The sequence below is a fragment of the Diadema setosum genome, chromosome 14 (genome assembly GCF_964275005.1).
Source record: "Diadema setosum chromosome 14, eeDiaSeto1, whole genome shotgun sequence".
NCBI classification, from domain to species: Eukaryota; Metazoa; Echinodermata; class Echinoidea; order Diadematoida; family Diadematidae; genus Diadema; species Diadema setosum.
This window is the reverse complement of record NC_092698.1, coordinates 6889223-6905894: the sequence shown is the minus strand read 5'-3', so window position 1 is coordinate 6905894 and position 16672 is coordinate 6889223. Positions and strand designations below refer to the sequence as shown.

Below are 16672 nucleotides of genomic sequence, written 5' to 3'. Positions count from 1 at the left end.
AAATTCTCGCCGAAGTAAAAACGACGCTTCCGAACCCTCACGTTCGTTTGGCGATCTTTTGCAGACTAAAATACGAATGCTGGATTTTGCCATTCGCGTCCTTCGCAAATCGTTCGCGTGCTCCGTGAAATCACACCTTTAGTGTCGAACTGATGGGCTGTATGCCTCGTGAGCTGTATAACTCATGGTCTGTATGACTAGTGACCTGTATGACTCGTGGGTGTCGATCTCGTGACGTGCTCCTCTTTGCAGTGCTATCTGTACAGGTGCAATGGAAGAGGGGGGGGGGGGGGCTTTCTGTTGAAAAGAGTGTAGCAGCTTTATTTTTTCCAGAATCTTTTAAAACTTTTTTGAATTCAGTGAGAGTCGACACTTTCACGTTTTCACCCAAGGTTAGGTGTGGAGACAAGACACGTGAATATCTCATTGGGATGGAGACTCGTTATAATACCCCCATCTCACTAGACGGCGATTCCGCTACGATCATCAAAAATTGACAAAGCGCGGCGGATCGTGGCTTGATCGCTTTTAAAAATCTTCTTCATCGTATCTTGAGCGGTTCAGAAGCGCGGAGAGTCGCCACCATCGCCATGGTCGGCGACCTCGTTACGGAAGTTTTGAACATGTCCAAAATTTTCGTATACCCCCATTTCACTAGACGACGATTCCGCTACGATCATCAAAAATTGACAAAGCGCGGCGGATCGTGGCTTGATCGCTTTAAATCTTCTCCATCGTATCTTGAGCGGTTCAGAAGAGCGGAGGGTCGCCACCATCGCCATGGTCGGCGACCTCGCTACGGAAGTTTTCAACATGTCCAAAACTTCCGTATCGAGGTCGCCGTGGTTTTAGAGCGCATCACAATCGCCTCACGAGCGCATTAAAAGCACCACATGTTACGACACATTTTGGTAAATTACCAAAATCTGCAAATTACCAACATGCGCCGTAACTATTTGCCTGCACATTTTGGACGATCTGCACATTTTGGTAACTGAACTAAAAACCCATGGATGGGCTTGAGAGTTATATTGTTAAGGAGTTAAGGAGATATGGTCCTGCAGTAAAGACAGGCAAGACACTTTTTTAGTTCACCCGAGCCAAAGGCTCGAGTGAGCTTTTGTGATCGCTTTTCGTCCGCCGTCCGTCGTCCGTCATCCGTCGTGCGTCGTGCGTCGTGCGTCGTGCATAAACTGTTTACATTTTCATCTTCTCTTCCAGAACCGGTAGACAGATTTCAACCAAACTTGGTGGGAATCATCCTCAGGGGATAAAGACCCAAAGTTGTTCATGTGGAGTATGTGGCCCCCAGGTGGCCCGGGGGAGGGCCCCCAAGGGAAAAGGGGTAAACTTTAAAAATCTTCTCCAAACCCAAAAGCAGTACAGTCTAGATATATTGTATGTAGATACCTTTATATCATACTATAATTTGAGCAACCTTTGTCTGTCTGTTTGTCTGTTTGTTTCTCTACTCCTCCCAGGTCCTTGGTCCGATCTCCCTCAAACTTAGTGGGTGGATGCAGGTTGATCACAAAATTGCCCTTGAGGGGTTCATTTTTGGAAAGAACAAGGTCACTGGGGTCAAAGATCAAATAACTGTTTTTCGCTACTCCTTCAATGGGGATCTCCCAGGTGTAGGTCTACTAATATGGAGATCCCCCCCAGAAATATTCTCAATGGGGATTTCCCAGGTGTAGGCCTACTTATGCTTCCAGCAAGTTTGGCCAAGACCGGACCAAGGAGTAGCGCAAAACAGTTATTTGACCCCCATTGACCCAGTGACCTTGACCATTTCCGGGGGAATCCCCATATAGGATTTCTGGGCACTGGCTGAAGCCAAACAAGCATAATACATGTACATGTACTCTCTGATAGTAGACAATGTTGTATACAGAGAAGTTCTCAGTACATACCAAACTACTGCGATAACTTCATCATAGCCCCCCCCCCCCCCCCCCATATGCCCCACTTCGGCTGATTCAGCACTCCACGGGTACATTGACTAGTTTGAAGAATGTAGTTTGTTTATGGCAAGGCCCAAGATGGCCCCCTTGGGGCCCTAGAGGAGGTGAAAGTTTGAGGGGTGGGGGTCAAAGGGGGAAACATACATTTTCATCTTCTCCTTCCGAAACAGTTGGCGAATTTCAATCAAACTTGGTGGGATCATCCTAACGGGGTAGGGACCCATAGTTGTTCATGTGGAGCATGTGGCCCCCAGGGGGTCCAGGGAGAGAGCTCTCAAGGGGAAAAAAGGAGTAAACTTTCATCTTCTTCAGAACCAATGGGCGGATTTCAGACAATCAAACTTGGTGAGGATCATTCTTAGTGGGTAGGGTCCAAAAGTTGTAAGTGTGGGTCAAGTGCCGGGGGGGGGGGGGGAGGGGGGAAAGGCATATTTTATACATGTGTATACCTTTATAGATGATGAATATAAGCTGTTCATGGCAATATTTTGGATGACCCCCTAGGGTTCCTAAATAGAGGGGTGAAAGTTTGGAGGGGGAAAAACAAGGGGAAGGGGAAGAGAAATACATTTCCATCTTCTTCAGAACCAATGGACAGATTTCAACCAAAATTGCTAGGAATCATCCTTTCGGTAGGACCCAATGTTCTTTGTATTTTTTTTTTTTTTTTTTGCGGGGGGGGGGTTGGGTTTCTCCTCGCGAAAGGGAGAAGGGGCCTTAATTGAAATTACGTCGTGTATTGACTGCGATACTCGGGTAAGCGGCTAGCCCCCCCCCCCCCCCCCCCCGGGCCTTTTGTTAAAATATGATGGTTAGTGTGTTGCCTTGGTAACAGTATATCATCGCAACAAGCTATGACGAAATCTTGCAGATCAAGTTATTTCCTTAATTTTTACCAAATGCTCACGAAAGTTGGCACGCACTTTGGTCTTGGAGTGAAGACGTACAAGACACATTCACTAAAGGATGGGTACTGCGTTGTCTTGGTAACTTCATACACCAATAAATCAGAGAAAATGCAAAAATCGTTTTTGTTTCTCATATAAGGCCGTCGTACGCGTACCAAGACGTGGGTAAAAATTATCTTCTGTGACCACTGTTTAATTTAGGAGAGGTATCATTCCCATTCATTTCTGAAAATTATTGAATTTTAGAATTCGGTGTTGAAGTTTCGTAGTCCAAACCAAGCCATCAGATAAAACAACGAAAATCAAAACCCATTGTAAAATGTCGAAGAAGCATTTTTGCAAATTTCTTTTAAAAATGCATAAATTTGCATAATTCATGAATTTCAGAATTGTGTGTTGAACTCTGGTTGTCCCAATCAAGCCCTATCAGATTAAACAAGCAGAATCAAAATGATCTGTTAAATGTAGGAGAAGTAGCATTTTTGTTAAAAACTGAAAATTGCATACATTTGCATAAATTTGCATAATAAATGATTTGCAGAATTCTGTGTTGAGGTTTGGTAGTCCCACTCAAGCCCTATCAGATAAAACAAGCAGAATAAAAATCTGCTGTAAAATGTAGAAGTAGCATTTTCGCTTATTTTTGAAAAATTTAATTTATGTAAATGTTAATAAATGTTAGATTTCTTTATTGAACTTTCGTAGTCCCAACCAAGCCCTATCAGATAAAACAAGCAGAATCAAAACCCACTGTTTAATGTAGAAGAAGTAACATTTTCGTTAATTTCAATTCTGGAGGAAAAAAAATTGCATAAATTTGCATAATTAATGAATTTCTGAATTCTGTGTTGAAGTTTCAGAGCCCTTACCTGTCTTCATAAGTCAGATCAATCAGAAGCAAAATCGGCCCAGAGATGACAGAGAGGAAGCAAATCTTATCATTTCGAGCACACATACACATACATTTGAACACACACGCACACACATAGCAAACGCCGTTTCATTGTCCCCCTTAGGATACCGAACTCATTCGGTGGGGACAAAAACCAATTGCACTTACAATTTGTTTTTGTGATGATTGTGGAGGAGCAGACAGTTACCAAAATGTGCCGTCAATGTCTTGCACATTTTGGTAACTGCACATTTTGGTGATTTACCAAAATGTGCAATTTACCAACATGTGCCGTAACACTTATGTCCCCGCGACTGAGAAGATATCTCGGCTACGTCCGGACATATAAATTATAACCGTATTCGGAGACATCTCAGAAGTTGCCGTAGAGTCGCGCCTGTACCTGGTGAGAGTGTAAGCAATAATTTGGTCTTTCCAGTCCCGACAAAGCTACCATCAAATGATATAAAGACTGCATTGACGGTTCACGGGGCTTTTAGTTACCTAAGGTTAATGCACTACTAATGCACTACTACAGTGTATGATGTCACATGCATACAACGATACAAGGAAAATAAAAAGAGAATTTCACAAAACTGCAGGGTTAATATAGTAGAAATTAGATTACAAAATATCGGGGTGCATATTTTGATATGAATACATAATGGATGTTCATGAAATGAAAAAGAAAAACACTGATAACACTGCGCATCGATCAATTTATTTCTTATAGTTGGTAAAATAGAATTATGAAATTATGATTGACTTTGATAAACACACAAGAAAAATGATAACGCTTTACTTGCACAGTTTCACAGGCCTGTTTTGTTCGTTGGATGGTTGTATCAAACTTAACAGAAAGAGAGAGAGACACACACACATACACGCACTCAAAAACATATTATATATATATATATATATATATATATATAAGAGAGAGAGAGAGAGAGAGAGAGAGAGAGAGAGAGAGAGTATCCTGAATGGGATAAAATGAGGTAAAATATTGACCGAAAATGTTATTACTATACACGAATTAAATGCGATTTACAGAAACCCTAGGAGACTCTCATAAAGTCTCTGTTTGTGATACACGATATGTCATATTTTGTTATCACGGTGCCGGTAGTCAAATTGTCAAAAAGTAAGAAAAAATACTTATTCCTGAAAAATGTAAACGAAAATAAAACATCTAATCGAGATCTACTCAATATTGCGCTGAGTTTATGAATATACCCCCCCCCCCCCAAAAAAAAAAAATGAGTTACACAATACTGAGGGGATTACAGTAACTGGTTTTATGGGCAGGTATGTATGGGAACATGTACACGACAAATTGATTGTACGTCCTGCCGTCTTGCATGCCATGCTGCTGCACAACTAGTGGCGGCTGTTCTCATGAAGAGTGCAGTCTGAAATGATATACAGCCTTCTCATGCTTAAAATTTAATTTCCATCCACGTGTCTGCAATCCATCATGTCTGAGATCGGAAACAATAGCAAGAGACAAAAATAGGAATCCCTTGTATTGTTAATCATTTGATTATTAGGGGAGTTGGAAAGCGTGGAAATCATGTAACTGGAATGACAAGGAAAGCATTTTGTGTGTATGTACTAGTGTGTGTGTGTGTGTGTGTGTGAAAGAGGGGGGGGGGGGGGAGGGGGAGAAAGAGCGAAAGAGTGAGGCATATTAATGAAGGAAGTAAAACCATGCCGTTGACCGGGCTGCCGCCGAACTCTTTACAACGAAATGAGGTCATGTTCTTTGGCATACGCGTAAAATGATGTAGCTCTGTCATACACGGAAACATTAACATTTATACAATCATTTTAGCTTAGTGACGTAGTGTCTCTTTATGAATGATGTATGAATATATATATATATATATATATATATATATATATATACAGAGAGAGAGAGAGAGAGAGATGGATAGATATAGATACAAATCTTGAACATGATATCTTGAACAGTATATAGTACTCATATCACAATATCATTAAACATGACTGTATATATATATATATATATATATATATATATATATATATATATATATATATATATGTGGGTGTGTGTGAGTGTGTGTAAAACAGAACTCAAGCTCATGCTGTAAATACCAACAGTTTATTTTGACACAGAAATTTTCGGGCGTTTCGACCTTTATTAAATGTTCTTGTAATACTATTGCACCAACACGTGGACTACTTACTCTAAATTACATTATACATGTAGTTTAGTCAATATTAGTTGGTGTCTCTGGTACGTCTGGTTAGGACGTAGGGGGCGTGCGGTGACCCCATGGCCCAGAGCCATCTATTGTATAATATGGCTCAAACCTGTAAATAAAATGGAATGTGCCAGACCCCTTCACAAATTCGTACTAAAGATACCAAAATAAATGAAGAAAAAAATAAAATTACAAATCATTAAGGCAGTTTGGCATAAAAACTGAATAACTGCAGACATTGAGTATGAATTCCTCTACAAACTGCATTTTGGTTTGAAGATGAAAGCTTTTCTCATGGAATTTGAAGGGACTATATTTCATTGGGTGCGTGTACGGAAAATAGGTGATTTTTTGAGTGAAAAGAACTCTTAGTCTGGCTTTGCGGACACTTGGACAGAGTTTGAACCGAAGAACTGCCTTGGAAATTTGATGGATGACAGGGTATAGCTCACTTATCCAGGTTAGTGAAAATGAAACACCTCATTTCTCCAAGCTATTTTACATAATTTTTTGAATGTTGAATTTTAACACACGTCTCTATAAATGGGGAATTATTTACCCGTGTGAGCCCCATGGAGAATGCACGCAATGCACACAAGTCAATGGGAAGTATTCATCCCATACAAGCCCTGCTGGTTTATGTTGATCTATTCTGTCAAATCCCTCCCTCCCCTCCCCCTACCCCCCCTTCCCTTAACCCCCCCCCCCAACTCTGCTTATGTTGTGGTACTAGATCTTAGTACACAGTAGTCATCAGACAACTTTGAATGATTGTGTCATTTTAAAGTATTTCTTTGTTTGGGCTACCACTGAAACAGCTCAAAATACACCAAGTTAATCTGTTTGATAACTAAAAGTGTTTTAGTACTTTTAGAGTACTTTGTAAGCAATAAGGTGATGATGACACCCTCTTAATCAAGGATAACTGTCTGCATCTATGTATTCATCTTATGAAAAACTAATCAAAACTGCAAGATTTATTTTTGTAAAAACCCCAAAGGGCATCATTTTCAAAAGTGTCTCTTTGAGAAGCTTTATAACCCTTTAATGTGCAATTTCCTATATGATGTAGGGGCAAATATCATCAAAAAACACATTTATGATGTTAAAAACTCAAATAAGAAATATGACCTCTACTAAATAAGAAATATGACTTCTACTAAATAAGAAATAAGAAATATGACTTCTACTAAATAAGAAATATGACCTCTACTACAGGGATCACACCTGTAAATAAAATAGAATGTCCCAGACCCCTTCACAAATTCGTACAAAAGATACCAAAATAAATGAAGAAAAAACATTAATTAAAAACATTTCATTTCATTTTTCATTCATTTCATTTCATTTATTTCATTTCCAACAACATTTTCATACACAAAATAACACAACATCAATACAATGTTGTAACAAAGAAAAATGCGTGAAATTAACAGTACTGCGCATCACAAAAGCAAATGAAAATTGAATTAAAACTAAAGTTGCAGGAAATGGAGGAGACATGCTAAAAAGCTAAGCTTGTATTTTGCAGTCTCCTCGTGGACAAAAAGACTAAATAACATCAAAAAGCAATTAGCTAGACATAATATAAAAGGTGCACAACACATACAGACCTATACAAACAAACAAACAAACAAAGAGACGGACAAACACAAGCAACCTCTCTTGTAAAGAGAAAGATAGAAAGAGAAAATTGCATTAATGCAATAGAGAATAGAGAGAGAAAACTGCATTAATAATAAAATGAATTTTGATAATATGAGTAGAATGCGCTTGACTTGAAATATATGTGACGTAAATTTCATTGAAAAATTCCTTTCCATTAATGAGAAATGAATAAAAATGTGTTTTCATATAATGGCGTCATAGTGACGTCACGGTTGACCAATCACAATGATACATTAGATTTGTCGTCTTTGGGACATGATACATATTATATACTATAAGTTTGAAATTAATACTCTGAGAACTTTCTGAGTTAATAGATGCACAAATTTTGTCCAGAAATAAAGAAGAAGAAGAAGAAGAAGAACAACAAAGAATCAGTACAGATACAGAAGGTGATCCGAGAGGATACTCGGATCACCTAATGAACAAAGACAGATCACATTTAGGGAGGGTACCTAGCTCCCTCGTAAGCCTTTTCTCTCGGTCTCTCTCTCCTAGCCCGCCTCACCGCTGAAATTGACACACCCATACTATCAACGCCGCTGTGAACTCCATAAACACGTGCTCACACACGTTGATTAAGGCATTTTCAGTGCCACAGTAGTGCCTGGTGCCGTCCAAAAAGTTCGTTCGCACTAACAACAAAAAACAAACACAAACAGACACACGTACGCACACAGGCACACGTATACACACAGACAACAAACCACTACCACTATACAACCACCACACATGCACAGTTTCCACATAACTGATGTATTATTATACTCCAAACACACGCATACACACACACACATACGCATAACTTACCAGGCGACAATTATGCAGGGGCGACAATTTGTGCCGTAACATGTGATCAAGAAATTAAATATATTTCTAAGATTTTTTTTTTTTTTTGGTTGTTTGAACCATAATATGATTAAAGAGGAGTATAGTGTGAAACATTTTTCAAAAAGCCCGGCGCCGACAAAAGATTGTGATTCAGCCCGATTCCTGGTTGGCATTCTGAAAGCAGGATGTGCGCAGTGTACTCAGAACATCCGAATGGCAGAGAGCGGCTGCAATGTTGCGCAATGTGATGTAGAATGTACCTTACGGTTCGTTATATCTAAGCTATCATTGATTTTGCAGTGTTGCTTTACATATTAATATACTAGTCTAAATTAAGATGCCTTGCATTGCCAATAATAAGACTTGAACTGGGCTATTTCCACTTTTCCACGTATATAAAACACACACACAAACACTAACAATATTAGGGATTGCTCTAAATTGCAGATTTTGGACATCCTTCCCCCGCTTGGTCACTAGTCTTCGACGTCCCCTCGCTGGTCATACCTCCCCCAATCATGAACATAACCAACACCCTTGACTACCAGTGGCGGATCGGGGGGGGGGGTGGCAACCGGGCGTCCTCCCCCCTTTAATTTCCAAAGCGAAAATATATAGCTACAAACGTCAGTTTTTGGACTGTAAAATGTCAAAATTTTCAAGCTCGCTCGCTCCGCTCGCTCGCATTTAATTGTTATGCAATTCTCCTGATGATGCTGCCAGTAATTTGTCGTTTCACACCGTCATTCCATAATCAATGTAAGGAAAACTGTTAACATGTAACAAACATTGCGCCGACAAGAAAGAAAGGAGTTTTTGCACCTAGGACTTATATTTTTCGGGAAGTTATTTATTGGGTAAAAATGACATATGTCATTCAAGACACATGAAAAGAGCATGTTTCTTCAGGCGCTGGCTCGCTTTCGCTCGCTCACACACGCAAATAAGTGAAGTAAATGATGATTCTGAATATATGAAATGACTTTAGAGGGTATTGTTATAAGGTATTCGCAATCAATTATCAGCAATTCCAGCAGTTACAGCCTGCAATAAGAGATTGGAGCTACACGTCCTGGGTTATCAGAAAGATAACTTTCTCTTACGTTATAAATATATGTATTCTAGAGCGCTCGCTACGCTCGCTCGCGCACAATAATTTTGTAGTGAAGAACATAGGGATTAATCATCATCATCATCATCAATCAATCAGTCATTTATTTAATGAGCCCAGAAACTATGTTCATACATATTCATATTAATATTCAATATTCAACTTTATTTTCACTTCCATCAAATAAACAAAGAAATTTGTAATACTTGCAGAACATAATTTGACAAGGTACATAAATGTGAAAATGAGAAGTACATGCGATTACATCTTTGTTAATATGTATTATACACATAAAGCGTATAATACAAGTCAACTAAGGATGAGGATGGAAGTGGAGGGTCCCACTAAGAAGCAGAGCTTGTACGATATGGGACCCTCAGAAAATACACAAAACAGCAATATAAAACAAAATAAACGAACCGATGTCAACAGACATCAAGGTGATTGGGAAGGGAAAAAGAAAGAAAAGGAAAAAAAGAGAGAAAAAAGATAAAAAAAAGGGGAGAAAAAGGGGAAAAAACTACAGCACGTGCCATCGTGGACGCAAGCAATCTAAAATTCCATAATGTAAAATAACTGATAAAATACAAGCTGGATTGAATGTAATGCAAAACATTTTTTATACGTAATTATCTTGGTAAGAATGCAGGAGAAAGAGAGAATAAACACATCGTTATTTAGAACACAGACAGTGACTTAATTAGAAGGACTTATGTAAAAAAGAATGATGACTTGACTGAGATGATAAAGGGAAACTAACTCGGTTGGATATTATAAAATTTCAATAAAAATGATTTTAATTTATTCTTGAAGGAATTCAGAGATTGAGCTGTTGTAATATTGTTGGGAAGTGAATTCCAATACTTTGGCCCATCGTGATGAATGTGTTTTGAGCCAACAAAGTTCTCAGAAATGGCAAATGGAAATCATTTGATCGCCGTGTTGGATAAATATGAACGGATTGATTTCTTTGAAACATTGTTTCAAATATATTTGGGAGATTATTTTTATTATAATTATGCATAAATTGTCCTAGATTAAACAAATACAAATCATTAATTTTCAATATTTTATGCTCATAAAATAGTGGGTCAGTATGGGACAAAAATGCAGTATGACATATAACACGGAGTGATTTCTTTTGCAATAAAAGTAATTTATCTAAAAATGTTTTATATGTATTTCCCCACGCGAGAATACCGTAATTTAGATATGGCAATATTAAGGATGAATATAATACAAGCAGGGACGACAAAGGAAAACAAAACTTAAGCTTATTAATTATACCAATATTACGTGAAATCATTTTACATATACTGTCAATATGAAATTTCCAAGAAAGCTTATTGTCAACTGTTATTCCAAGAAATTTTATATGGGAAACATTTTCGAGTGGAGTACCACCTAAAACAATATCAACAGGTAATGCCTCAGTAGAATTACTAAAGAGCATATATTTTGTTTTTTGAAGATTAAGAGATAGCTTATTTGCCTTTATCCGCTGGGCAACATTTTCTAATTCTGAATTTATTGTATTAACAAGGGTAAGAAGATTATTGTGTGAAAAAATAGATTTGAGTCATCTGCAAAGAGAATAAAAGAAAGAACATCTGATGATCTATAAAAATCATTTATAATTCTACTGCATTCATATTTCACATGTACATCATGTACATTACAGCGGCAGCCTAAGAAGATGATTGGACGTCAGGTGGTGTCCGTTGACAAGCCACGGGAGAGAATTAACATTTGTTCCAAATACTAAGAATTGGTATTCGCCGGAAGACACTCATTAGAGAGTTTGCTGAAATAATATAAAATAATAGAGAAACTGATTGTTTGAGGAGAACCAGCGAAGAGGATTAATGACCCACAGAGAGAGGGGAAGAGAGAGTGGGAAAGACGGAGAGATCGGAGTGGAAAAAGAGAGATTGTGGAGGAGAGAGAAGCAGAGAAAAGGATGTTGGCGAGCTCCGTACGTACCTCTTACCTGCTAGACGCGTGCTACTTACCTGCTACATGCGTGTATTCCGTGTGACCTGCGTGAGAGCTTAGAAACCGATCCATTTTCAGTTACGAGTGACATACGGGGGCTGCGAAGTAACACTTCGCAGCGTTACAGCTGCGAAGTGCCCTCGTATGAGTTGCCTGCCAGGTGCCGCCGTTAAGGGCCTCCTCCTGGCGTTCTACGTGTACCTCTGCGGGCAAACCCCCCCGCGACTCACCCGGAATGAGTTTTGAGCATGCTCAAGGCCTTCTCACACCGTGTCTGGGAAAGCATTGCGGGTTGATTTGCGGGGAAAACCTCCCAGCAGTTGACCCGCATCTGACAGTACATAGCGCGTATCTCGCCCGCAGTTGCCCGGAGGTGCGCACGCAAGTCCGATTTATTCGCAGCCAAGTTTTGAGCATGACCAAAACTTTTCCGGGTGAGTCGGGGGGATCGCCCGCAGAGGTCCATGCAGAACAGCAGTAGGAGGCCCGTAGCTACCGCAAGTCACAGGCAGTTGACCCGCTTGAAGTACGTAAGTTTCCCGTGGATCTATGCTTTTTCGCCGAAAGCGCGTGCCATCTGCATGACTTTCTGTGGGACAATTGCCATATCAAATTCCTTCAGAGGAATTCCTCCACCGAGTTGTCAGCCCTCTCTTTCCACGCATGCGCCTACAAGCAGGTGAAACAAAATGGACATAAGTAGAACGTAAGTAGCACGGGTCCAGCAGGTAAAACGCATGCGAAACTCGCCCAAATCCTTGCCCGCCTGCCAAAATTGTCCTGCGTGCTCGAAAATCCCCACGCGCATCATGCCCGCGTATCTTGCCCGGAAAGATGTGACAGGGCCAAAACTTGGCTGCGTGTAAAGAGGACATGCGTGCGCAACTCCGGGTAACTACGGGTGAGATATGTACTAGGTACTGTCATGAGCGGGCCATCTACGGGGACCTCCGGGTAGCAAAAAATTTTGTATATGTATGTTATTGTTCTCGTCTCGGAAGCCCACAGAGACACTGGATTTATTCTTGTTACTGTGTTGTGTGTGTTCTATGTCTTTTTCTATCGATGCTTCTGAAAGTTCTCACTTACCTTATTCTGCTCTTTCTCGTTTCACGTTCTACTTCTCCTCAGCGATCTTCTGCTTATCATGATTTTGACTTCACCCATGTTCGTAGATTACTCCAGTGTGTTGCCACATTCTGGCGACTGGTTATTTTCTTGTATCATCCACTTATTCACGACATCCTTGTTTTGTTGATAACGCAGACTTTTATAAATTCGTCTCGTACTTCCAATTATGGCTAATTTTCTGAATGCCCCATTTTATTCCGCATCGAACGATGACTTTTTTTTATATTGTTTAGGAACACAAGGTTAGACTCTGACCCAGTTAGTGGGGTAACCAGTACACGAACCACCCCTTACGATGATTTTGTAACCGATAGCCTGAACACAGCTGCAAATGAATTGCCTCATGATTTTAGTAATGATTTCACTCAAAATATGTTGTGCAATTATATTACAGTGAATCAATGCAAAGATATGATTCATAATTTTTCTGAGGACACGTTTTCTTTATTGCATTTAAATATAAGGAGTTTGAATAAACATTTTGATGATTTAAAATTTTTATTAGAATCCGATGCAAGTCAGTCGCTATCCCTTATCGGATTAAGTGAGACATGGTTAGCTTCCAATGCAGAAAATTCTTTTGCAATTGATGGTTATGGTTTATTGGTTAATAATAGGCCCGATAAGAATGGTGAGGGTGTTGCATTGTACATAATTATCCCGTTCCTTTGAAACTATTGTTCATGAAGATATTTCTACAATGGACAATATTGTTATTATCCCAGGATGTAGAAATCTTGTGGTAGGCATTATATACAGACCTCCTAATTCAAACGCTAATGATTTTTTAACTTATTTTTCAGATCTGGCAAATTCACACGTTTTCCGAAGTAAGGATTGCTTTTTACTCGGCTATTTCAATATTGAAGTCTGAGCATGATAATACATCTAGTGATTTTCTTCACGCACTTCTGTCCTCATCCTTTCTTCCGCTTATTTCTAAACCCACACGTGTTACAGATCGCTCTGCCACCCTCATTGATAACTTACTTTGTAATATTTTACCCCTCCCCGATTCTCTTATAATTCTATTAGATATGACTGACGAAAACACCAGCTAATATTAAACCTACTTCATTTCCTTTGTTTAGACATAGAGTTTCACCTGAAAAGTTAGCTAGTTTTTATGTGGCTCTCGATAATGCTGACTGGTCAGGAGTGTTTGGCAGCGATGATGTTAATATATCTTTTTATAATCTTAAGGAAATTGTCAATCATCATTTAGATGATGTAATTCCAAAACAAAGAAATAGAACAGAGTATAAAAAGACACCCAGGTTACCTTGGATTTCAAGATCAATCCTTCGTTCAATTAATAGGAAAAATTGTTTGTATTACAAGTACAAATTGGAAAAAACTGAGCGATCGAAGAATAGATATACATCATACAAAAGTACTTTGACAATGATTTTACGTTCTGAAAAGAAAGGATATTATTTCAAGCAATTATCGAGATATAAGTTTGATATGAAAAATACTTGGAAAGTTTTAAAACTGGGCATGAATGTTCCGAGTAAAAACTCTGACATTGACAAAATTAAATTGAATGATGAATTGATCAATGATGAATTGATCAATGATCCCCTTTGTATTGCGAATGTTTTTAATTCTTATTTTTCAAAAATAGGCGAAAATTATGCTCAAAATATTCCTTCAACAGAGACTCATTTTACTGATTTTTTAGGTCAGCGTAAGTCAGATTCCATATTTTTTTACACCAACTAATAGATTTGAAATTATTGATATAGTTCCTCTTTTGAAAACAAACGAAGTTCTGGTTATGATGAGATAGATAATTTTATACTTAAGGGTGTTATTTCCTCGGTGGCTGATCCACTTGCTCATATATTCAATTTGTCAATTCGTAAGGGTGTGTTTCCTGATAAAATGAAATTAGCTAAAGTACTCCCAATATTTAAGAAAGGCGATAAACTTGAAGTCAGTAATTATCGCCCAATGTCATTATCCTCGTTGCCTAAGGTTTTAGAAATACTCATTCACAAGAGAATGATTAATTTTTTGAAGGTACATGAAGTTTTTACCAATTCTCAGTTTGGTTTTCGTGAGAAACATAGTACTGCTCATGCTCTTTTGCATTTTGTTGATAGAGTGGTTCATGCAATTGATAATCATTCTCATTTAGTTAGTATTTTCTTTGACTTCTCCAAGGCCTTCGACACCATCAATCATATTTTACTTTATAAGTGATCGCATTATGGAATACGTTGGAAGGCCTTGGAGTGGTTCAAGAGTTATTTATTTGATAGAAAACAATTTGTTACAATTAAAAACAATGATTCAGTTATCAGATAAGTTAAGTGTGGCGTCCCACAGGGAAGTCTTTTGGAGCCTCTCTTTTATTCCTTTTGCAGATGACACCAAAGTACTTTTTGCCCATTATGATATTGATTTTCTCGTTCACAAAATCAATATTGAATTGAGAAAAGTGACAAGCTGGGTCAGGGCCAATAAGCTATCACTTAATGCTCAAAAACGAGATATATGCTTTTTAGTAATAGTGTTGATGATTTAAGTACAAATCTGATATAGTATTAGATGATTCTCATCTACAAAGAGTATCACATATCAAATTCTTGGGTGTCATTGTAGATGACAAACTTTCCTGGAAATCACATGTTGATAATGTTTGCAACTTAATTTCGCGTATAGGCGTTATAAATAGATTGAAATTTCATATTCCACAAAAATCATTACTTATATTATATTCGTCGTTAATATTGCCTCATCTTAATTATGGAGTTTTAGTTTGGGGCAACTCGCATCAGAATTCATTAGAAAGAGTGTCCCTGTTGCAAAAGAAAGCTCTCCGCGTTATCTGTTATTCCCACGTTCTCATACAAATATGTTGTTTGCCTTTAACAAGCTCTTAAAAATTACAGATTTGTTTTTGTTTAATTTAGGGAATTTATGTACAAGTATAGCAATAATTTGTTTCCGTCTATTTTTGATTCTATGTTCCTCAAAAATCAATAATTTCATGAATATCCCACCAGGCGTTCCAATGAATATCATTTACCTCTTTTAAGAACATTTTTTGTTAAAAACACACTTATTTATGTAGGCCCAAATTATTGGAATTCTTTGAATCATGACATAAAAAATGCCCCATCCATATATTCTTTCAAGAGGAGACTGAAGTCCTTTTTATTGCAATCGTATCACTCTACAGTACTGAACTAGCCATTTGGCCTTCTTTCTTACATACTGACCTGTTCACTTTGTCCCATATTCGAAGAATTAATGATATTTTTTCCTGGATATTTGCTGTCATCTATGCCATTTTGCCCAAAGCGTCTAGGAGTTGAATTTCCGTATGTTACCCCTGTTCATACGTCCCTCTATTTCCTTGTCTTTTTTTCAGGCGATAAAATATTACTTTTTCGCCCACAACTATCATATGTTTCTCTGGGCATGCTTCTTCCGAAGATTGCTGTCTTCGTTGTGCGTTTTTGTCTGCTATTTTGTCTTCTGTTTGTCAGTCTTGTCCATCCCGTTTTGTCCCGTACAGCCTTTTCTTTAGTAGTTGTTTTGTTGTCTAGTCTTGTTTCATGTTTGTTCGCGTCTATGAGAGTGTATTTATCTGTTAATCTAATTTTCAGTGGGCTTCAGACTTCTTCCTCTTCTTTTTTTTTTTCATTTACGATGCTTCAGTTTATCTTTCCATCGATGTTCTTTTCCAAAGGGACCTACATTCTACAAGCTCTGTCTTTTTAGTGGGTCCCTCCATTTTTCGCACTTTAAGCAACGGTATACATGTACTTCACTTCTATCACTTCTGTTTCTTTTTTACTATACAATGTATAATTACTGTAGGTCCTCAATTGTTGTGCAGTCTTTTCATTTCACAATGTTCTGTTAACCTTATTCTCTGTTATCAAAGGAAGTGAAACATATATGTTTTGTCGAAAAATGAAATAAACTTT

General features: G+C 38.3%; 1 protein-coding gene across 1 annotated transcript in view; it reads right to left on the bottom strand.

The window, feature by feature from the left end:
• Positions 1–560: 560 nt before the first annotated feature.
• The window catches only part of LOC140237875 (uncharacterized), a 35194-nt gene continuing 19082 nt past the window's right edge, over positions 561–16672 (bottom strand). Inside the window, exon 2 of the mRNA XM_072317806.1 lies at positions 561–796. Coding sequence (XP_072173907.1) covers positions 561–796 — 236 coding nt within the window. The remainder of the gene's footprint in view (positions 797–16672) is intronic.